Source organism: Thunnus albacares, chromosome 15 (genome assembly GCF_914725855.1).
Source record: "Thunnus albacares chromosome 15, fThuAlb1.1, whole genome shotgun sequence".
Lineage (NCBI taxonomy): Eukaryota > Metazoa > Chordata > Actinopteri > Scombriformes > Scombridae > Thunnus > Thunnus albacares.
In genome coordinates this window covers 17,724,545-17,749,110 of record NC_058120.1, presented here as the reverse complement: position 1 = coordinate 17,749,110, position 24,566 = coordinate 17,724,545, and the positions used below count along the sequence as shown (strand labels likewise).

The 24,566-nt window shown below is 39.1% G+C and overlaps 1 protein-coding gene and 1 long non-coding RNA gene across 3 annotated transcripts; one reads left to right on the top strand and one right to left on the bottom strand.

Annotated features, from left to right (window-relative positions):
- The first annotated feature begins 627 nt into the window (after nt 1-627).
- kcnk10b (potassium channel, subfamily K, member 10b) lies at nt 628-23,053 on the top strand. Of its 2 annotated transcripts, XM_044375546.1 has the most exons (7): nt 628-864; nt 4,447-4,862; nt 16,744-16,861; nt 18,955-19,115; nt 19,431-19,623; nt 19,746-19,888; nt 20,892-23,053. In XM_044375546.1, exons 1-7 carry the CDS (start codon nt 810-812, stop codon nt 21,540-21,542), a joined length of 1,737 nt encoding a protein of 578 aa, XP_044231481.1. In that variant the 5' UTR covers nt 628-809; the 3' UTR covers nt 21,543-23,053. The 2 variants fall into 2 exon arrangements, with proteins under 2 accessions (XP_044231481.1, XP_044231480.1); XM_044375545.1 differs by lacking the exon at nt 628-864 and having other exon boundaries at nt 4,156-4,862.
- LOC122998619 lies at nt 8,287-18,983 on the bottom strand. Its single transcript, XR_006407455.1, has 3 exons — nt 18,907-18,983; nt 14,390-14,484; nt 8,287-8,894 (listed from the first exon to the last, which is right to left on the bottom strand). It is a non-coding gene; the product is annotated as an uncharacterized LOC122998619 (long non-coding RNA).
- Nucleotides 23,054-24,566: the final 1,513 nt, after the last annotated feature.

The following is a 24,566-nucleotide window of genomic DNA, read 5'->3' as shown; positions in this document are numbered from 1 at the left end:
AAAATTGTTCCCTATAATAATCATCTTCATCATCTGTCAGTATAAGGGGCCTGACAGGAGTGCAAGGAGTGACTTGTCTGTAGCAATAGAAGTTCATAAATAATGCACTGTTTCTCATACATGTGAATGATGTAATGGTTTAAGTCTGCCTCTGATTTGGCGTACAGCTCTGACTTGCCGCCCTGCGCCATGTGCTCAGCCGCCGGTTGCCAAATGATGAGAAGATAATCCTATTTTGGAGAATTAAACACACAAGAGTGAGTATTTTATAAACGTATTAGATAAAATTGGTGAAATTGTAGCTGATGCAAAGCTCGAAGCAAGTTTCATTCAGCTATTTATAGTAAATGGCAGGTGGAGTAGCGCGCTTTTGGAATGAAAGGGAGGAGAGCATCCTCCCCCGTTGTTCTGGCTGCCGGTTTAACGCGTGCGTAAAGTTGCTTGTTTGGACACACTCCGACTATGTTTATGGACCGGACCACTGGTGTGTGTGTGTGTTTTAGTGTGAGATGTAATGTGGTTTGGTCCATCGAGCGGTGCGACAGCTCAGTGAAAGGTCTCACAAGTATCTCAGTCAGACGAGCATCACGCGTCCGAGCGAGGTGGAGAAAAAAAGGAGGGGGGGCAGCAGAGGCAGACAATGCGGTTTTGCGATGCGTTTATTCCTCCGTATTTACACCCACATCCACGAAAAGATGATTTGCCGAAGATGTGGGAAAATAATTCCTCGTGATCTAACTATTTTTCTGCATTTTTTACTATCGCATTGAATCAATTTCACAGCGTTTTGATTAAGAACAAAAATAGAGATGAAATTCCCACTAGAAAACCAGAGGAAACAAGTTAACTGGGACCCAGAACAAGGTCGGTAAATACTGCTTTCCTATTGTGTGATAACTTTAAATATGTGTCATTTGAATTGTAGCTTAATCTCAACATGTCTTGGAGATATATGAGAGACAATAAATCGCATCAGGGTGTTTACCGGCCTGAACAGTTTTACACAATTTCTAATTCATGATTGTGTTCAATTCACTTTCCGTTTGTGTATTTCTGTTATGCAAAAACGACAATTAATGCAAGACAAAGCGGCTGGGGGTATTTCTTTATTCCCAGTGTGCTCAACAGGGGGGCAGCGCTGCGGAGAGCGGAGCTTCTGCTGCGTCAAGCTTACAGAAATAACCGGCATGAGACCGGAAAAGCGGTCGAAATAAAAATAAAAGGTCATGTGTGCACCAGAGGCATGGAATTCTATGCATGAGGTCATCATTTCTAACTATAACTATCAACATGCGTTATTATTATATATATTATGAATCATGACTGGTAATGCCAAATATACATCTTACAGGCAATGTTGCTCCTTAGTTGTGAATGTGTTTTGTTTATTTTTTATTTTTTAATAAAATGAACTGTTCTACTTTTGTTTTGAGGTAAATAGAGTGAAAGACTACTATTTACGATTTCAATTGCCGGAAGTCGTAGGCCTGCACTCGTTATTCAGGCTAGCTTGACGCTGTATTGTGAGGCTCAGCTGGTGAGTTAAACGCCTGCAACCTGTCTAGTGCCATAGGGAATAACCTGAGCCAACCTAAAATTTGCCTTCATGTTTACTAGTTTTGAATTTTGTTCATCAGAGGGTAAATTATGCCTTTATATCAAGCGTTTCTCCATAATAAGCAGCTGACACAATGAATGTTGACAAAGTGAAGATTTCAAGTGTCCCACATGTAAACAGTGTGAATGCAACATTTCATAATGGTAATGAAAATCATCATCATCCACACCATTTTCTGTGGCTGAATTGAGGGACGTCTCCTTTATGGACATGAGTCTCCGGTGAGCATTTCCTCTGCTTTGGCCAGTGATTCTGGAAGCAGAGATTGAGGGTTGAGAGAGAGTATCAGATAATATTAGATAAAAAAAAACACTGCTCCACTCAGGCCTAATTTAATTGGCAAAAATCAATATGAAGCAGCTCCAGTGGTTTGATTTTAGATTAATGTCACACAGTTTCAAAAATCTGAATCCTAGTTATGTTCATCAGAGTTTTGGTTTTGCCTTTGTGGTTTAAAATATCAATCACAGTCATATGTTCTTTTACTTATAATTTTTTTTTTAATCATATAAATTGATACAAGTAAATAAATAAGTGATAAACAGCTTTCTGACCTGCCCTACAGTGTAGCTGCCTCTGCCCCGCTGCACACAGCTGATTTATTCAATTTCACTCACTCATAAGATGAGATGTAAAGCAATTAATGCCTTACTAAGACTAGTTATGGACTTGGCCCAGTTTGCTGTTAATCAGTAGATGTTCCATCATAATGACTGCACCAAATACATGCAGGATATTGATATAGGGTCATAGTCTTTCTGCTGCTTCACCCTTCAATCTTAATACTCTAATTCATCTCATGTTCTAAAAATAGCCAGCCACCGCCCTTAAAGGCAGATACTGTAAATTGAAAGTGGCAGTTTTGCACCTTCCTGAAGCTTCTGACATCACTTTAGTGTTATTGAGTCACTCGTGATACAGGGATTAACTAACAAGATTCATAGCTGATGGAACAGTGAATAAGACAATTCCTGGATGTCCTTGACTCATGAAGGTGGGGCGTGTGTTAGTGTGTGTGAGTGCTTACATTCTGTTTAGCATATCACATAAGTGATCCTATCCCATTAAACAAAAAAATCCCTCAAACAAATCCATGTCTTATTCCTCTACCTCTGAGAGTTGCATCACTGTAGATACCAGGTGCTGCCTATGGCTCAGAGGCACTCCATGCTCTCTTGACGGAGAGATGCGGGGGCGTCAGGGGTGAAGGCCGGAGCCCTAAATAGCTTATACGATGCTTTATATACATTAAGGTAATCTAAATTTGCCTTCCCCCAAGGTGCTTCTTTGCCACTTGGATGACCTGCCCCAGCACACATGAATTGATCATAAAACCCATCCAGAATCCATTGACTGAAAGTGTCACTTATCTACTCTTATAGTGTATTAGAAGAATTGATTTCTATCTCCCAGCAAAGACGATAACACAATTTGTACCTCCACATAGCAATACTGTAAGGGCTTAGTTGCAAGTGGTGTGGAATGTGTGTGTGGCTAAATATTACTAATGCCTTTCTTGTTTTGCTTTGTGGATATAATCTTCAGACAATAATTTAAATAATGCACCTAATTCAGGATGTTTTTCCCTTTTAATTCATGCATTAATTTAATGACAGCCTTCAACTGGCTACAGGGTTTCCTGCATTAGTGATTAAGGCAGTAGTTGTGGACTTTTGAGGCTCCACTTCAGAGGACTAATGGCTTTTATTTGTAGAGCTCTAAACAAATTCCCAGTATGATAAGCAATGGAGAGTCTCGCTGTGGCCCACCTTTGGCACAGCTGCAGGCCAGATAGACGATGTTTTTTACTGATAGCTTTGGATGTTGGCTTTGTGAAGAGCCCTTTATTAGCGTAAGAGAAGAAAATCACTTGCTTCATGCAGATGACTATAGGTTTCCAATTGCTGTAATGAGGTTTTATTTAAGTGTGTATTGAGCAGTTTGTAGTTTGACGTTTAAGTGATAGACAAAGCTTAAAGATCCCCTCCAGGCAAGTTGTAAGACATAGAAAAATACTCTTCTTATTATAATAATTTATGTCAAACATGGTTTTTCCTCTTAAAAAAAGTTAAGTTACCTTGTTATAATCTTTAAAATGACATTTCCTCATCCTCCCTTATCGACAAATCCAGAATCTATGAATATGCAAATATTTTTGATATCGATATTTGATTTTTTTTTTCTGGGAGGGGATAGGGGGATACCACTGTTCGAAGAGCTGCGGACTGAGATTACTGTGAGCAGCATGCATGGGAATAAAATACAATATTTATATAAGATTTGTGTATATTTCTTGCTTTCCCCTTCTAGTGTCAAACTGTACATCATTCTGCACAGTGAAGGCAAAACATCCAAGTGAAGTAACAAGAAGAAATCTAATTTTTGAGTGGAAGGGGGCTTTAAATTGGGAGACAATATTGCAATTAAACAAATTCAATGCATAAATTTAAGTTTTAGCTATTGCAACAGACTGGTTATCACAGACCATTAGAAAGAACAGACACTACAGAAGAATAAGAACTGTAAACACAACACTGGAAATGTCCAAGATACCCTGTGTAATCATCTCACACTCCCCTATAAATCCTTAAAGACTGCCTACAAAACATCATCTCAGATCATTTGTTCTCATAACTCAATCTGTCTTCACATTTTTCATATCCTGTCTGTAACAGATTCAGGGCCTTCAGCCAACTATTAGAACTGTCTGCCCATTTTTATTTGCCAAACAATTCATCAGAATTATTTTCATAAGATACAGTATTGCTGTCGCTGTCTTGGTAAACAACACATATGTTAATCCAGTTTCCTCTCATTCTCTTTCCTAGTGGCGGTCCAGACCAACTTGGTCCCTCCCAAAAAGGCCCAGTCTGGCATGGTGAAGTCAAGTCTAGTCCAGGCCAGTGTGGCAACCATGCAGAACCCCATGGGTTGTGACCCGAAGGCCAACGGTCACTGTCCGCTGCCACGCCTGTCCATCTCATCTCGCTCTGCCAGCGTGGTGGCCAGCATGGACGCCAGCTACGACGGCTCTGCTGCAGCGCTCCACTCTGTGATGAAGTGGAAGACGGTGCTGGCGGTGTTCGTAGTGGTTGTTCTCTACCTCGTTTGTGGAGGTCTGGCATTTCAGGCCATGGAGCAGCCGTTCGAGAGCAACCAGAAGACCAGCATCACTCTGGAGAAGGCTTCCTTCTTGGAGAGACACCCCTGTGTTACTCCTGATGAGCTGGAGGCACTCATCAAGGTGAGTCCTTTGAACTTGAGTTTTAGATTTTAGATTTAGATTCATGTTTAATAGTCCGTTCCTTGTTTTCTCCCTTGAGCTCAGATAGCCACAGAAATATTGTATAGTGTATTGTGTTTGTTTACACATGTTGAATCAATTCATCACCAACATATTAGTTTATATGTAGGATAAGAAGATAAGAAAAATGAGATGAAATGAAAATCCACTTTGATTGGTAGATAAAAAGAAGACAGTCAGCGGACTGACCTTTATAGCAGCGGTTTTATAGATGGCGATTGCTATCAGGGGTAATTAGAGGTCTCAAGGTAATTAATTCTGGTTTCATTAGCTAGTCACATGTTCTTGAAAAGCATGGATGTTGCATCCTTTCATGGCCAGATTGTCCTTCAGCAAATGAGGCCTTTAATCCCAGTTTCCATCAACGGAAAAAAAAAAGAAAACTGCTGCAGTATTTTACAGAATAAATTCTTGCTTGCATGCATATACAGTAAAACTAGTTATGTAACATCATATATAATTTTGATTTTAATGGCTAAATAACAATCAATTTGAATGCTTTGTTAAAAAAAAGGCTTTTTAGTTGACTCATTTGGAAAAGTTTAGATTTCACGGTATTTGTAATTATGACAAACTAGTATCAACTTAAAGGTCCACTTACTTGCTTTTTAAAGGTCCAGTGTGTAGTCTTTAGTAACATCTAAAAGAACAGACTTGGTAAAAAAAATTAATAGATTATTTATAAGTATATATTAATTAGTGTCTAATCAGCTGAAAATAATAATTGTTGTGTTTTCGTTACCTTAGAAATAAGCCCTTTATATCTACATGGGAGCGGGTCCCCCTCCACAGTGGCCGCCATGTTGCATCGCCATGTTTTTACAGTAGCGCAGAACGGACAAACCTAACACTGGCTCCAGTGAGGGCCTTACGCGTTTTAGATTCAGTGGGCGACTACCGGAAATGCACTGGTTTTAAAACGAAGAAGAGGAACGGACAAAACATTTTGTATTGTGAGAAGTTTTTGAAACCAAAATCTGATAAACGGAGGATCATAGTTATTTAGAAAATCACAGGAGCGTGAATTGTCGTCATCAAAGAAACGAAAACATGAAGAAGCTAAACGAAATCGGGACAAGCAACGGCATAAAACGAGGATAAACCCAGATGGAAATCCGTGATGAGAGAAATGTTTGCAGACTGACGCAGAAGTTTCCTGTTTACTGCTGGACAGGTAAGAGTGTAATGTATATTTATTTTGCCCCGCTGGTAATGGTTCAAAACCTAGATGATGTACAATGTTTATTAGCAGCACATTATTTTCCCTGAAAAGAAACGCCACCACGTAATGTTAAATTTTAGCGCACTTTAGCCTCAGTTTGTGCCTCTCACGGAGCTGGTGGTCTGATAAGAGACAACAGGGAGGCAAAGTCGTGCTAATAACCCAACGATTTATTCATTTTCTGTGGCAGTAAGACAACACATTGATTGATAACTAAGATATTTAGCGCTGGTGATGTGCTAAAGACAGTAAGTCAGAGTAATGAGTTAGTGTGAAAGATTAACTGAGGAGAAGTCTGCTCATCACCGAGTTAATGCTGCCTGTGAATATATATTTATATTTTTCACAGTGCTCCATGATTTCATTGTTTGCTCCTAATTTGTCATTTAGGAGCACATGTACACATTGGGGGGCAAAGTTAGCTTATAGTCCAACACAAGTAACGTTTTCCCTGTTTCAATGTTGAAAAACATGTAATTGCTACCAGAGTTTTAATTTTACATTTATCAGTCAGAAGTGAAATTTTTCTGTTATTTATTTTGGTATGTTTATCCAGGCCAGCCGAGGCTCCCAGCATCTTAGGACATAACATAATGTATTACAAGGGTTTGTGACTGTGTCATGTAGCACTTATTTTCTTGATGTTGCTGTTGTTTCTCCAGCTATGAGAGAGGTCCTGTAGCATCGATGCATGGTATTGCCTTTATCTTCATCCTAAAGTGACTGTGTAATAGGTCAGGGGTATTTCACCATGTGCCATTGATGGCTGGGAGTACGTTGGTTTTCATTACAACCAAAGACAACAAAAATTGATTTCACTGAATAGCTACTTGTCTCTGACTGAAAGTGTATTAAATAATCTGATCTAGTCTGTTGTTGGGATGAAAATCTGCATGGAATAAGGTTGAACAGTTTCTAGTGAGCATATTTGATAGATAGATAGATAGATAGATAGATAGATAGATAGATAGATAGATAGATAGATAGATAGATAGATAGATAGATAGATAGATAGATAGATGATTTATAATAGTAAGTTCATTCATTTGTGCTGTTTTATTTTTCTCAGGCACTATGGGTTGGCATTAGTCACCATGTCTGTGACATTCACACCCGCCATAACAGAAGTATTGCAGGCCAAGTCAGGAGAGGTCTAGGTAAGTGATACACATTTGTTTGCCTATGTAGCATATTAACTTACCCTGTAAGTCTTACTCTTGATTAAAAGGACTATTTTCACATGTACAACTGTATAAAATGTATGAAATAGTAAATTATCTCTGTGTGTAATGGTACTGTCTTCCACAGAAGCAGTTTTCCATGCAGCTGCTGCTCTACAGACAACTCCTGGAGCAGATGAGGAACAGCAGTGCCAGTGAATCATGGGTGTTGTTCCTGCCATGAGAGCATCTTCATCCAGAGCAGTAAATTGAATACCTTTGGTGTGGTATCGGTCTGACCCTTGTCAGCTATTATATGTGCAGCAATTTGACTGCTGGAAGGTGATCGGATAAGTTTAATCACACTGCTTTTAGTGTTCAAACAGACTAATGATTTGAGAGATTGTTCTGTCTTTATCAGAATCAACTCTGAAGAACACAGAATAAGCTGTCAATATGTTTGTGTTTGAACAGTAAAAGCTGCATGTTTATGTTATCCTTATATTGTCCAGATTGAAAGGGATGTCCAAAAATGTTTCTGTTAAATAAAACATGTTTTTATTACAAATGTCATTATTCTTAGTGTTTTTATATTTTTATTTTGTGGTTCAAACTAGTGAATTACAGTTAACATAACCTGAAGTGGCAATGTAAATTAATCCATAACATGTACTACATTGCCCTGTTCTGAGGATCAGTGGTATTCCAACTTCACTACTGTTTTATGTTGCTTTCCAAATATAAATAATGACAATATAAATTAATGGTGGAAGTGGTAATGACAATATACTGACTGCAGGGAAATACTGTCATTGTATAAGTATATATTAATATGTTTATCATTGCAATTATCACAGCACATCTGATGAATATCTATTATTTGGTAAACTTGCACATTTAAGTTGAACAAATGTGAATATATATAAACAAAAAGTTTAATAATTATCCAGAAAGTATATAAATATAGAAAATGTATAGAACAAGTATAAAATAAATAAAATATCAGCAATGTAACAAATAAATATGAGATGATTTGATGCCTTGATGATGAACAGGCAGGTGTGTGAGTACCTGAGATACTGTGTGGACGTTCCAGAGGACCTGGAAAGAAACTCAGAGGCCAGGTGTGAAACCAGTGTGATGTCTTTGGAAGACCAGGGAACTTGTCACTGATCCTCCAAACACAGCCTAAAGAGCCATGCTGTCAATAGATGAAATGTCTATAGGCAGCATAACGGTACTCCCGGTTGTCATCCCCAGGCTTCCTGGTTTGGCCAAATACCAAAATGTCCTCCCAGTACCGCCTGTGAATGCATAAAAAGCATTTTCAAGACAGAACTGGGAGAAGTGCGGTATTATTATTACACAATCTGAAGGGTACTGGCCATAGCATTTCCTCTCCCGGTCCGTAGGCATGTCTGTACAGTTACTACAAGTACACCATGGTACCCCTGGCACTCCAGCAAATGGTGGGACACCATGCCTGCACTGATGCATCATGAAGGCATCAAAAATGAACGCTGGCTGCCTCTGAAGCAGTTCACTGGTGAGCTTCCTGTGCTCCTCCAAGGTCATCTTTTCAAGAAGTTTCTGAAAAAATAAAACACAGGAAAAACACAGGTAAGGCTTTATAGGTTACAAGTTTCATGATATGTTGGAAATATGGTAATGGTTGTGCAGAATATGGATTGTAGGCTGTCCACTGTTCCCAAACATGTCTACAACAATAACATAATTTTTAAAAAAAGTCAAAATATTGCTGCTTGATACTGTTCCTATATAGTATTTATATAATCATTCAGTAGTGTTGCTGATGTTTTCAGTAGCCTCTTTTATACAGTGAACCGGCATTATAGCCGTAAAGAGGATCCAAGGGGAGGACATTTCTCTTCGTTTGATAACGTTAAAAGTAAAGTTAGACTTTTCTGTCGGCTTCCCAACTCATTTTAAAAAGACGAGAGAAAGAGAGAGAGAGCAGCTGTGGTCGAGTGAGCTAGAGGGTGAATGAAGAGAGGGAGCGCTAGTAACGTTAGTGGGGAAGCTGGTGAACCAGATCGATAAACGTTATTTTCTGATTGTTTCACAGCAGTTAGCTTCTAAAGCACAGACACACCCACACACCTCTTCAACCCTACAGCTGTGCGCTGCGCCGCCTGATTTTGGTCTGAATACGGGCTAAACAGAACAGCGAGGCGGATTACAGGCGCAGTATTCCCGCCTTGAACAGGTTGTGTAAAAGGGGCTACTGACTCACATTGCACTGATAACACCTCAAACTATACAGACTACAGTAATGTAAAGCACAGAACTGCTGTGTAAATACCACTTTGTGTTGTACTGGCATTTTTAATATCGTGCAGAACGGGTAGGAATATGGTAAAATAATTGTATAAATAACGTCACAAAACTCAGTCGCTTCGGTCCCTTTGGAGGGTTTCCAGCCTCTTGCCCTGCTTCCATGGTGCCGGTGTTTGCTCTCCTCCCTCGCCTGGCCCTGCCTGCAGCAGAACCACTAACTCGCCCTCTTTCTCGCCCTCTTCCTTCTCCTCTAACCTCCAGTACTTGACTCTGCAAAAGGATAATAAAATATGTAACATTATCCTGCCAACGCTATCTCGCTATCAATAATGCCTTGGAGCTAGTTCTGGTTTCATCACATGATGAAACTTCAGCCATGTGATATATGGATATCAATATGTGATGACACCTGTGCCAGTACCATTCATTAATGATGATAATAGGATGCAGTTGAAAGCTCAGAAAAAGCTAAATGAACCTTTGAGTTGAGACTATTTTGTCACTTGTACTGCTCCTAAGGTAAAGGATGAACTCTCATGCTCACATAATTTGCATTGGTTATTTGTTGACAACTTCTCATACATTTGTATTTATGGCTTCAGGTATCATAATTACAGTAATTGTTCTTAACGCTTAAGTTGGAGCAGGTTTTTTATTGTTGCTGCAGAGTCAGACACTCAAGCAGCATCTTTTTAGACAGTGTGGTTCAGTTTATTACAGAGGAGTGTCTGTACCAGTTGCTTTAATTTTTATCAAACAACAAATTCTAGTCTCTGTTGCAAATTTTACAACCGATTGTCAGCCTCCAGGACTATGGATTGTTATTACTGTGCTACTCTATTTAGCTGCACTTATGTGTATGCCAGTGGGTGGGTTGGATTCGTCATCCAAGAACACTCTGTGCTCGTACTAAATCCAGTTTTAAGGGTTACATTTAACCCAGTCACAAGTTCTTCTTTGAAAGAGTGTTATCACAGCATAATAATGTTAATTCATAGGCATTTTAATAGCAATTTCATTAGGTTTCTTCCTGCGGGGTTGATGAGTCAAAAATGGACTATAGCAACCATCAGAAGCTACACTCCCAGACTCTGCCCCCTGGTTGGTTGATAGTTGACGGGTAAATGTCATGATTAGACTCAGAGCAGGTCCATCCTCTAGCAGGAAGCACAGTAATATCTTCTTAAGTTACTGACAATATAAGGTTTATTTAAAAAATAGATTGATTGAATAACTAAGTTGAATGCCTAATACTGTCAACAGTGAATGTATTGGAAGTACAGTATGAAATTCCAGAGTGAGGCTTTACACCCACACATTCTGAATAAGGAAACTAGCTTAAGGCCATAACAGCATTGCTGTTTTAGCTGTAAGAAATGTTTGAAGTCAAGTCTTCTCATAGCCAAATATCAATTTTCTGATATGAAAGTGTGATGTATTTTCCATTTTAGCTAAATTCAGTAATTCTTCTGGTTTTTAAAGATCCAGGAAATTTTTTATGAACAGAGTGACCCTCTAGTACTAACCAATGATCTACATGAGACTCCATCAACGTCTTTCTGGCCATTAAAAGACAGATGGAAACTGTAAAAATAAATCACATCTTAAATATGAACTTGGGCACAAGGGTTGCTAAAAAACATGACTGACAACCCTTAAACCATGACATGGAGGTTGATTGAAGTGGACCTAAAGCATGCTATCTCTTCAATTTTCCACATTTTACCAACATAGCATGTCTTAAACAGGATATGCTGTATGTATTGGACCAGATAACAAGCAGAACAGAAAAAAAAATCAGTCCCATCATGATTAAACTGCACATTTTACAATATCATTTTACAGTGTCAGCCACTTTATCACACAGAGTATGGTGATGCTTCACGCTGCTCTGTGATATCAAAGCCAGAATTATGGGTCAAGATTTAAGGTCACTACATCAAGCTGGCATGTACAACTGGAAGCAGGATTGGAAAATGATTTGAGATGTGTCAGTGTGCAGTTGGCTGAGTGGAAAGTTTGATTTGTGAGGGGGTGTGATGATAGGAAATAGTTGGACTAAGCTCTGTCAAATACTCCTATAGACTGATTATACAGAAGATGTTCAGAAAGGGATTGTAATACCAAAGGACCATGTGGCAAAAGTCGAGTATATTTTTCAGGAGTACATAATAAATAGTATTTCACAGAAAGCATATGAAAATGCAGTAACTGATGTCAAAGAATAGTTTATATTTGAGGCAAAATCATAGCATCTGACCTAATCATTAAGATAGCAAAGTGAACCTTTTTTTAAAAAATTGCTTTCCATGTTTTTCTCATTTAGTCAGAGAGAAGTAGAGACAAGATTCGTGTTAGTGCCACTATGGACCACCTCTGATTCTGTTAAATGTTAAATAACCCCAAAGAGAGAGAGAACCAACCTCATGGTATTTGGTATGTTCCACTTTCCGCTAGAATGGCTTCATTTGATGTTAGCATCTTCAACACTGCTCCAGTGAATACTGGACTGTCTATCTGCCTCTCTCTCCTCTACTCCACGCCCCCCTCTGTTCCTTTATTCTTCCTCAGAGAAGCATCCTTTCTTCTCCTTCTACTTCCCTTGCAGTGTTCAACCTTTGAGCCACAAAAGCGCTATCATGAGTTTATAAAAATCAATGAGAGTATTTCCTAAGAAGAAGTGTGAAAATAAAAACCTTTGGGATGGTGTGCTTGGGGTCCGGAGGGAATCAATTATTCATTGCACAGGCCAGCAATCACAGACCCACCGCTCGAAGCAGCAGCGGCTGAATCATAGAAAAGACTGTCTCCTGGACAAATGATCAGACTGGGACACAGGAGAGAAATATGACAGTATGTCTCACCAGGAACTGATTTGCTTGTATAAAATTTGCTTGAACTCATTTCACAATGTTACATCTAACAAATTGAATGTATTAAAGGAACAGTTTGAAAGATGAAATGAGAAGATCAGTACCACTCTCATTGTTTGTAGCCTACATTAAATATGAAGCTACAGCCAACAGTGGGTTAGCTTGGCTTAGCATAAAGACTGGAAACAGGGGGAAACAACCAGCCAAAGGTCCAAAGGTAATAATAATAATAATAATAATAATAATAATAATAATAATAATAATAATAATCTGCCTACCAGGACCTCTAATGCTCAATAATTAAGATGTAATACCATATCTCACTTGTTTAATCTATACAAAAACAGACATGCAAAAACAATAAGTTGTGGTTTTACAGGAGGTTATGTGCTTTTTCTTGGTTGGGAGCAGTGATTTAACCCTGTATAAAACCATAGCTTGTGTAATAACATTTTTGTTTCTGTTCTAACTAAACAAACAAGATATAAAATGTTAATTAGTGAGCTTTAGATGAGTTGAGGGTGGATTTTGTTACTTTGGACAAAGTCAGGCTAGCTGTTTCCCCGTTTCCAGTGAAGTTAAGCTAACGACTGCCGGCTGTAGCGTCATATGTTCAGCTTAGTCTCGGCAAGAACAAGCAAATTAATGTTGAACTATTTCTTTTAAACAGAAGGAATAATATTCATTTTTCAGGCGTTTGACTGAGTTATGGTGGTACTTCAACCCTAAGCATGGCAAAAACCACAAATACCAAGCCAGTTTGAAGCTCACACTGGCAAATAACACATTTTTTTTGTGCTGTCTTAAGAAATGGCCTTCAGGACACGCTGCTTCACAAGTACTCCATCAAAAAGTCTGTCTGGTCTTCTAACAGGTTCTGTTATCGGCCTGTCCGTGCTGTGTCAAGGCTGTCAATCAGCCCAAGATCCTCTGTGGCGACACAGCAGTGATGACTCACTGTTGACAAACTGTTTTGCGGAGGAGTTGACAGAAAAATGGCAACCTTAGCAAGTGCGTGTACAGTCTGCGCACGCCTGAGATGGAAAGAGACTGTGAATTTTAATAGACTATGAAGAGTGTGCACTTGTAAAGGTTTGCTCCACAGCATGTGTTGACTTAATGTGTGTGAGTGTGAGTCCACACACGTCTGTTGACCTCCTCGTGTTTTCTTCAGTATTTGTGCAGTCCACCTACCCGCTGTGCGCCCACAAAGATAGCAGACCTAATTGCCTTTCCTAGTGCCGTAGGGATGACTCACGCTTTGGCACATTGTGAAGCCGTGCTGTTATTGATACCAGTCAAGCCTCATTTATTGATGAGTCACTTACCTACAAATAAACATTTATAAACACTAAGCTACCTGCAGTAGCACTACATTAGGACATGCAACCGATGGTGTCTATATATATATGTACTATTAAATGTTGATCTCTTTATTAAAATGCTGCAATAACATGTTCCAGACAAGACTCAGTTCCTCAGGTGTCTACGTAATGTGCACAAACTGATGAAAATACTATTAAAATCTAATGAAAGAAAGAAAAAAAATGTACTTAAATTTTTTATACACCCTTGTGTCTTCAAATTTCTCATCTATGTGTTGGCCTTATGGAATCATTCAGTCATTTTTTTATATTTTTTCATATTTGTTCCAAATTAATACAATAGAATATTTTTTTAATTCTTTTAGTGGCATCTCTTGTCACTGTATAACATCAACTTATACTGTGACTTGCTCCTGCTCAGTGCTCACTTCATAAAGGGTGCTGATAAATTCAAACCAGCCTTATCGGTGAAGGACCCAAGTGCTTGGCAGTGATTTGTGCAGCTTTAATCCCTCAAAGGTGGTCAGGGTAAAGCTATAGATATTAGTTACGGTGAAAGTGCTGCAGAGGAGAGTGCTTGGCTACATACCATGGCTCACAGCAAAGGTGGGTGAAGGAGAGTGTGAGTGAGGCACCATGCTGGCTGGATCACTGCGGTCACCTGCTGTGGGGTAGAGAGACACACTGAGGGGATAAAGATCTGCAGTCAGTTTATTTACTCTCTAATGATCCCACAGTGTAGAATATGAAACCACACATTAGCTAACAGCCCATCACAATCACTTGTGCATCTTCAAGAATGTCTGTGCTCTGAGTCTTTTATGCAGTCAAAATGGAATAGAGCATGTGTGAAAAAAAACAGTGTCGTCCCTAATTACCATGCTGCAACACATATCAAAGCCACCATCCGCATGCCTCCAAAGTACATGTGGACAAGGAGGATTTTCCACATAAAAAAGCGTGAACTTGGCTGTGAAAAAGGCGGGAGACAAAAATAGACCTCCTCATTAAGTATTCAGATACACTGTGAGGCTATTTATAGCTCTCCCTGACTCCAGAATTAGGCTATTTGGGGTTTATTATATAATTACCGGTTTGATATTGCCCCTATAAAGTAGTTGTGTCTGCCAAAACCTATGTAATAGCATTGTTGTAATTGGCTAATTTTAGAATACAAAAATCAGTCTCATTAGGGGGGGTTGCACTGATGGAGCTGAGGTACTCACATGCGAGATTATGAGTAGGCATGTGCAGTGATGTGTGGCGGTGCATAGAGGAGGTCCTTCACTCTGTCTGCTTTGAAATGTGTGTCACGAGAGTTGATACATATTTTATAATATGGACAAGCACCTCACTAACAGCTTGCTTGGATAGACTGGGGGTTGCTCTGAATGAATATGCTGTGCCAGAAATGTTGGTAAATGTACTGAAGCTATTTCTTAACAAAGGTACAAATCTGATGTCGGGAGAAAAAGATTTTTATTTGAGCCCAGAGGCAAAATTCAAACTACACATTTCCACAGTGATAAGAGAATACATGGTTCTCATAACATGCCCCTAAACCCAGAATTTTAGAAGGAAAGCCAGATAGTAAATTAACTTTTCATGGCTACATAATGGCGCACAGAGGGAGATCAATGACAATAATGATGCAGTAAATGCAGAACATTGTGGCTTCTTAATGTTTTCCAGACACTATAGATAACCTGGGGATAAAGAAAGGCTGAGGAACTAAAGAAAAAGGCTGACACTGACGAAAAGAGAGATAAAGGTCTTTGTGCTGTGTGTGAAAGTCTATGCAGATTTAGTCAGCATGAACTGTAAAAATATGCAAATTAGGTAAGAATGCTGAGTGCAGAAACAGCTTCACGTGAAGAGGCAGACACAGAATTATTTAAACAGATCATGTTCTAGATGTTAATGTAAATTATATCTACAGGATATGTTGACATTGTAATGCTTGATTTTTTTTATGTGCATGATAAATCGGTGACCACCCTAATACTGCAGAATACTTTTAGTCAAGCAACACTCAACATGAGTTGTTCTACATCCAGTTTTTTTTCATACAGGAGAAAATTACCCCACAAGCCAAAAAACATTGCTAACACTGCCCTTATGCAAAATGTTAAAATAATAAAATGATAAAATGTTTAATTAAGTGTTTATTTTATTAGTTTTTAATTACACTGTGCTTGAAATCATTAATTTAATGAAAGATAACAGTATTTTGTAAAATGATAACACATTATGATGGTACAATTTCACTGAACTATACAATAATATTGAATTGATTGTAATTCCCATCCACTTGGCTCTAATTCCTGTGTTCATACAGCTTTATGATATGTGTGGGTAATTCAGTTCTCCATCTAATTTATATCCCCCTCCCCCCTTTCAGGACCTTCCCAACACTCTTTCTTCTCCTTTCTCATTCTCTTTTATCAGGTAGTGACCTTCCTGGATGATGTTGAATTAGTCACACTCAATATATCCTCAGTTACCTCATGAGTGTTACACAATCAGTAGCATGGGTGACCCACGCAAGCAAAAACAAACACACATAATAGACACCTGTATAGAAACGTGCACATAAACAGTAGCAGGAGGTGGGTTAATGTGCTCACTCTCTTCATGCCATGTGTAGTGAAATCAAAGCAGTCACGTGTGTTTGTTGTGTTGCGATCAGCCGACCTGGCATGCAATAGTAACCCTGAGTGTTTGTGAGAAATTAACAGACTAAATGTAAGTCAGGTGCTTCTACATGTTTTTGTGTGCCTGTTTTCTTTCTGTCCAATAATGTTTCTCCATTATTTCACATTTACACGCTTTGCCTTTTATGTTGCTTCAAGCTGGATATCTCAGATTCAAGCACTTACAAGCACCTGCTCCACGAGGAAATAAATTATCATAATTATGATTAATACATTTTCCTCTTTCCAGCATGCCATAGATGCTGTGAGTGCAGGGGTGAGTCCCATTGGAGACACATCCTACAACTCCAGTTACTGGGACTGGGGCAGTGCCTTCTTCTTTGCTGGAACGGTCATCACAACTATTGGTAATTAATCATCTTTTATCCTCTTATGCCTGTTAAATCTACAGCTGCCATTCATTGACTTCTATGTGCTGTATCAGATTTCACTTTTTTTTGGTTTCAGAATAAATGTTGACAACATCCAGATATCAAATCTATGATATCTCTTAGCTGTGGATTTAATGTGTTGAGAGGGAAATAAATATCACATTGTCACTATTGCAGAATTTTGTAAATTTAAGGATATTATAGCCTAGCTTTGGTGATGAGCAGTATGGTCGACTGAACAACATTATCAGCATCTAAATACAAGATTAATAGGCACTAATTAATTTTCTAAGAAGCATTGTAAATGGGATTTGTTCTTTCGGTTGGGAAAGTGTATTTTCACATTACAAATCTGTGTAAATCCTCCTCCCTTATTGCTGCCCTTAGGTGAATTTTACAAATCCTTTTGCCTGCATGAGGTGGCGCTAATGATGCAAAGCCCAAGCACTGTGGGATTTAACAACCTGTGAAGAGCAACATCATAAGCAAACGCTGCTGACATAGATGATGTGGTTTCACATAGTCTCTTCTTTCCCCTTTTCCCTTTGTCTTGCTTTCAAAAGACAAACATGTTATGACAATTTATGATCAAATTGTCTGCCTTGGGAGAGTGGAAGTTTTGATCAAGTGAGACTGTTTGCATAGGATATTATTTAGTAAAAGGTATTTTTCCTTATGTCCTTTTGTTGTATTTAGGAGCTGTCATTTTAACATACAAGTTGATCCATTAAAATTTGTATACCTTCTCTATTAGCTACGTGTTTCTTCATTTAAATGGCACGAAAAACACAGTGTCCCTGACCTGCTGTTATGGTGTGTAGTCCAAAAATTTTATTAACTATGTCATTTACTAATATGCTGCTGAGCATCCTTTCAGTGGCTTCTTTTATTTCCCTGGTCAGATAGGGAATTATTTTTTTTTACCTCTAACTGAGACATCCAGCTTCAAATAACTTAACAGCTATAAACAGATGAAAATTGTAATTTCTAGACAGACACACACACACAAACACACAAAATCTAAGGAAAATGTTAAAGATAAAACAATTTTTGATGTTAAAATCAGAAAATCAGAATGACAGTAAACATGTTACAGACAGAATTCATGTCATGTCAATATTCTTGTCACAACAGTTTGACATTGGAGGACTTGAGTACAGTATATGCTTTGTCTCCTGTCTCACCGGATTCTTCATTGTATCTCTGTCACTGTAGGACCATAATTAATGTAATTTTGTCCAAGGGGGAACCTAATTAACATCTCTCTAGGAGCTTTATTTACCTAAGACTCCTGCTGCAGTAACTAAGAGGTATTACATAAGGGCTTCAATTGATTATGTTGCATAAGAAAGTCTTAATTGTCTTCTTCTGCGTCTCATCTTACTCTTAGTACCCCACCTCTCCAGCTAAAAGGAAACATTCCCACAACATTGGCTACTGTTACCTACAAGCTCTAATAATGTTTTAAAGAAAATGTTTTAATGTAATGTTCAAAGAACATTTTAAGGATGTTTATCATTTCAAATAATGTTCCTATAAGGTTAAATGACATAACATTTTTACTGTTCTTCTGAGGATGTTTGGAGGACATTGTTGAGGTAACACATTTTAGAATGGTCTTTTATAAAACATTCCCACAATGTAATATGATAACAAAAGAAGAACATTCTCACTACAACATTCAGAAAATGTTTTGAAAATGTTAGGGCATAATGTTCCAACCATGTTATCACTAAACATTTTAAGAAGGTTGTCACCAAACATTTTTAGGATATTTTTTAGAGAACATTAGGCTAGAACATTCTGAGAACCAAAAAAAAAACTTCCCGCTGAAAATATTTTAAGGAATGTTTGGGAATAATGTTTAACAATGTTATCAATAAACATTTTAAGGATGTTTCTAGGGAACATTATCTGAGAATGTTCTGGGAACCAAAAGAAAACTTTCCGCTGAAAACATTATTAGAACATTTCATGTAACATTCTCAGAATGTTTTTAGAACAAAAATTTACTAACTTACCCTCATGTCTCTCCTCTCCTCGTCCTTGCGCTTTCCTTGTATTGACAGGTTATGGAAACATTGCTCCGAGCACAGAGGGCGGGAAAATCTTTTGCATCCTTTATGCCATATTTGGCATCCCTCTTTTTGGTTTCTTGTTGGCGGGGATTGGGGACCAGCTGGGAACCATCTTTGTGAAAAGCATCTTGAGAGTTGAGAGGATATTCAGGGTGAGATGTCATTACAAATGTATTTTTATCTGTTTGTGTGCGTGTGTGTTGAAGCGTTTTGTTGGTTTTTTTTCACATTCCAGTTAACTGTAAATAAACTCCCAATGCTTCTTTTTTGGCCCTTTATCTGTGGGAATTTCAACCAAATCAGTAATCAGTATAGTAAAATATATATATATATATATATATATATATACGTATATATACGTATATATATGTGTATATATATATATATATATATATATATTTTTTTTTTTTAAATTTATTTACCTGAATTAGCTCTCATGGCTTCCTCTATTTTGTTTTTTTTCTCAGCAAAAACACAAGCAGATCAGTCAGACTAAAATCAGGGTAACGTCCACCATCCTGTTCATCCTGGCTGGCTGCATCATCTTCGTCACCATCCCTGCTGTCATCTTCAAACGCACCGAGGGCTGGACCACACTGGAGGCCATCTACTTTGTTGTGATCACTCTAACCACAGTGGGAATAGGAGACTATGTGGCAGGTTAGATTAATGCAAAGGAATGGACTGTTTTGTAGAATTCACCTGAAATACATTTTTCGTCTGCCTTCTCTGTCCATAATGCCTGTTTTTTGAACATTCTGACACTTTTCTTTCACCTCTAGGTGGAAACCGCAGAATCACCTACATGAAGTGGTACAAGCCGCTGGTATGGTTCTGGATCTTAGTGGGTTTGGCGTACTTTGCCGCCGTCCTTAGCATGATTGGAGACTGGCTTCGAGTGCTGTCTAAAAAGACCAAAGAGGAGGTGGGGTTCATTTGATTACACAGCTCACTATTACATTACAGTGGCAGAAAATAAAAGGTCACTCAGCTGCTGCCTTTTCTGGACCTTGTTAGAAGGCTCTGTAACAGGCTGCTATTGCCTGAGGTGTTCAATGGGTAGCTGTTTAATAAGTCCCGATGAGAAGATTCGTTATTGATTCTCTAGAGTGAATAACAATGTAAAGGGGCTCACTGTAGCACCAATAATACCATTTTTAGCACTATTAAATGGTAGTTGTTGAAACGTTTTTGTAGACTGATCCCTATTGTGTAGTTTCAAATAGTTTTTTCAAACAGATCCCTCCAGAACAATCATTTATAGGTAAAAGTTACTATGGTGACCTTGTATTGAAGAGAAGACAACCGCACTCCAATTATTTTATTGTATAACCAATGTTTCGACCACACTTGTCTTTCTCAAAGCAAGTTCAACACAAGTGTCAGATACAGCCTCATATATATGAAAGACCCTAAACACCTCTATTTTCAATTTCTATATAACATGAAATATTCATGACCAAATAAGAAACAATCTAAGCCAAAGTTTGGAGGAAAAAAAAAAATCCTTAGTTATTATTTATACAGAGTTTAAAGGACTGTGTGGGTGTGGTTTAATCACATTTGATTGACAGTGCTGGCTACGTAAACAAACAGCTCCGCAACTGCCATCACATTTTGATTAAAATGTTGATCAGCACTGACTGATGCACAGAAGCACATCACTTCTTTCCAGCTGAGCCCTTCCCCGTTTCAAACCAGTGAGAAAAAAACTTATAAGTGTATGTTTTGGAACCCCTTGAATCTAATATAATAAATTGGACAATGGAAAGCACAAATCTCTAATGTCACATAACCAAAAACTGTGCCTACACTGGCACAACAAGGAGGTGATTGGGACAATGATTACAACAATGATAATATCTTGCTGCTGCAGATTGTATCCCATATCCTTTCCTCATTCTTTCCTTATTGCACCATCGTCACAGGTTGGGGAGTTTAAAGCTCATGCAGCTGAGTGGAAGGCAAACGTACGAGCAGAGTTCCGTGAAACACGGCGGCGCCTGAGTGTCGAGATCCATGACAAGCTCCAGCGGGCTGCCACCATCCGCAGCATGGAGCGCCGTCAGCTGGGCCTGGAGCAGCGAGCTCACTCCCTGGACATGCTGTCTCCAGAGAAGAGGGCCATGTTCGCCAGCTTGGATGCTGGCCGCTTCAAGACTTCTTCCCAGGAGAGCATCGACACCAAGCTGAACAACCTGAGGCTGAAGGGCGCCTGTGAGCTGTATGACCATCAGGGGAGTGAGCAAACACAGCAGACGGCGTCTTCGTCAGAGGAGAATCTCTTCAACCTGCGCTTTGGATCCCTCACCAAGCTGGCCAGACGCAATAAGAGCCGTGAGCTGCGGAGGAACATTCCTGAAGATATTCGACGGGCAAGTGTAGGCATAAACAATGGCAGCACCATGCTGGGTGAGGAGAGGACGGAAGAAGGTGAAGAAGATGGGGATCCAGATGAGGAAAACAGAGAAAGGAAAGAGGGCAACACCAGTCTGGCAAACCTGTCACAGTACACTATGGAGCGTGCCAAGTTGAATGGGTTCATACCAACACAGGCCAAAGATAGCGAGAATGACTAGATATTTAATGGATGAACACCTCAGCCACAGACAGAGAGAAACAGAGTGAGATACTCAGACAGAGTCAGAACGAGAGTGCATGACCCTTTGAGATGTCAAGATTTGTGCCTTTCTGTTTCCTATGCTCAGTTTGGAACTGCTCCCAGGAAACTCAGTCATCGTGCCATAGCCATGGGAAGAAAATGTATTGCCAAAAATGAACAAAACAGAAGAGACATAAAAGGCTGTCGTTAAAATACCTCATTTTGGCTGGGCTACTTGAGAACTTCTACATGAACTATCTTGTCAGCACTGTTGTCTTTCAGCTTTCACGGCTCTTACTGTATGAGACATTTGAGAAACGGCTGTCTGGTAATGTTGAATCTTATTTTTTAACAATGTGGGCAGGACTTCCAGAGAGCTAGATTCATGTCATCCATCTTCAGAAACATTATCGATCTGCGCTTTGTCATCTCATACTGTGGTGGCTATTTTTAGCACAGCAGACTGCTACAAAAGGACTTCAATGTTCAATGAATGGAGGTTGGGAGGTTGTGTTTCTACTGGATCAATAGACAATACAAGCATTTACCTAGCTGACTTGTACAATTATTCCTACATTGTATGTGGCTTTGAAAATTTACCCTTGGGGTATAGCTACTATATACTAAGAGCTCGGCAGAAAAAAAACAAAAACAAAAAAACCCACAAATTATTCTCATTGATCGTGCATGGTTATAAAACACAACCGTAGCAATTGACATAAACTAACTTGAAAGCTTGTTACAGCTGCATTAATGTTTCTAATGAAATGTGCTTCTTTCAGTCATACTTTGAGAAAAAACATATACATCAGTAATGATTGCCAACAGTTTCTGAACCACGAATCAACACAGCACTGGAAACCACCTGACAGACACACGTTTGGCCACGAGATTGTCAGCATTATTGAAAACACTTTAGTTCTGAACTTTTTATTTTGTATGATGTTCACCTTATCACTGGTATCACTGAGACTTCTTCAATTCGTTTTTAATTAATGAATGTGTTGCTATTGATTTTGTACTCACCAAGCATGTTTGCATCTGTGTTTATGCATTTTTATATCAGCTAAACACTTGAGCTGTATTTTCCATTCAACTGTAAAATATGAACTAAATATGTTACGTTTTTGTATTTCTTTTCCTAAATGCAGTCTATCCTCACACTGAAATGTGTATTCCTGTAGTTCTTTGGGTTTTACTGGATGAAACGTTTGAAACCACACTTCATTTGTATTTACAAACAGGTACTGATACTACTGCCCAAAGTCTACTTTAGATTTTGCAGAATCATTAAATGTAATACTGACACGCATTGCATGCATTTCTAAAAAGATGAATTAGACACAAATTGGTTGTACTTGTAACCTGTTTATCTGACAGTAATAGCATTAACCTTTCCATGACCATGACCTGTGACAAGTTAAGTGACTATTTGTTGTGTACATTTCATGAAAAGATCACATTTAATGTAGTGAGTGCCTTTTTCCAGATAATAAATATGACAAATGAAATGTAAATGTTGCTAATTACTTCATACAAATAACAGAATCATCTTAATAATTCAAAATATGGGACAATGGTATTACAAGGTATTGGAATGGCATTGCTTATCAAAATGGCATTGCAGCACATATAATTAGCGGAATTAAACATAAGGAGCCAAATTAAAGCCATCATGGTTGGCTTTTTTTCCATTATGAAAAAAATACCTTTTGCTACATAAGACTCTGCAAGCTGCTAAATGTTACATATGTTCACCAGTTAGTCACTAACTTAGTCTGTTGTTTGATGCTGAGCAGGTTAGTGTACTGTGGGGTTAGAGCTTTTTCACTGCCTTTTTCAACTTTTTCATAGCCTGGTTTTGATGGATCATGGTCGCGGACCAGCTGGTTATGGATCATTGGCTTCCACGAACTGTGGCTGCATATCCCATGCTGCTGTGGTCCTGCTTGGTGCCCATGCCTGCTGTTATTATAATTAAAGCTGCAAACAGCAATGATTGGGCCCTCGCACCCTTGCGTACGTCGCTGCATGGCGCAATCAAAGGGCTTCTGTCACTCGCATGTAGATGTGTTCAGACCCAGGCTGTTTTCAGACAGTGTTCCCTATCTGTGCAGCTGGACACAGCTCAGTCCGCGGACTGTTTCACACCGACGGTCCTGGTGTTTCCTCCGCAGGCTCCACTTCACTCAGCTGCCCGACAGGCCCGCTGCTTCTTCCCACTTTAACCTGAATAACTAACCGGGGCTCGGTGCTCCAGTTGGATCCACCTGGAGAGCCGGGGCTAACCTTAGCTGGGAGGCTAGCGGAGCTTTGGCCGCAGCATGACTGGAGAGAAGCATGACCGGTTAGCTTCCGCTAGCCTCTCAGCTCTGTTTGGATACAACCAGACCATGGTGCCCCGGTTTGTTATTCAGGTTAAAGTGGGAAGAAGCAGCGGGTCTGTCGGCCAGCTGAGTGAAGGGAAACCTGCGGAACAAACACCGGGACCATCAGGGTGAAACAGTCCGTAGAGGAGCTGCTGTGTTCAGCTGCACTGATAGGAAATCCCTCGGCTGACAGGATGTACCACTCTGTTTGGTTTATAACAGCGTTTGGCAACCAGCATATTAGGTGCATTACTGCCACCCTCCGCTTCGGATTGTGAACCAATGATTAAATCCTACACATTATTCCTGTCTGTCTAATAAACTACAAAACAAAACTGCTGCTCCACCCTCTTGGCAGGTCCATTAAAGTTTTAAAGTTGTACTCTGGAACTCCAGTCTTCCTGAGTGCTTCCCTCATATATGAGATATGATTGCATGTGTAATAGTCTCCTCAGCCAAGTGGGAAAAAATATGTGCATATATGAACATCAGCAATTGGCAAAAATGAGTCAAAAAGTAATTGTGTTAAATAATGGTGATCTCAATATTGAACAAGAATTGTGATTATGATTTTTGCCATAATCGAGCACCCCTAAAAACAACATAAATTGTGATTTACACACACACACACA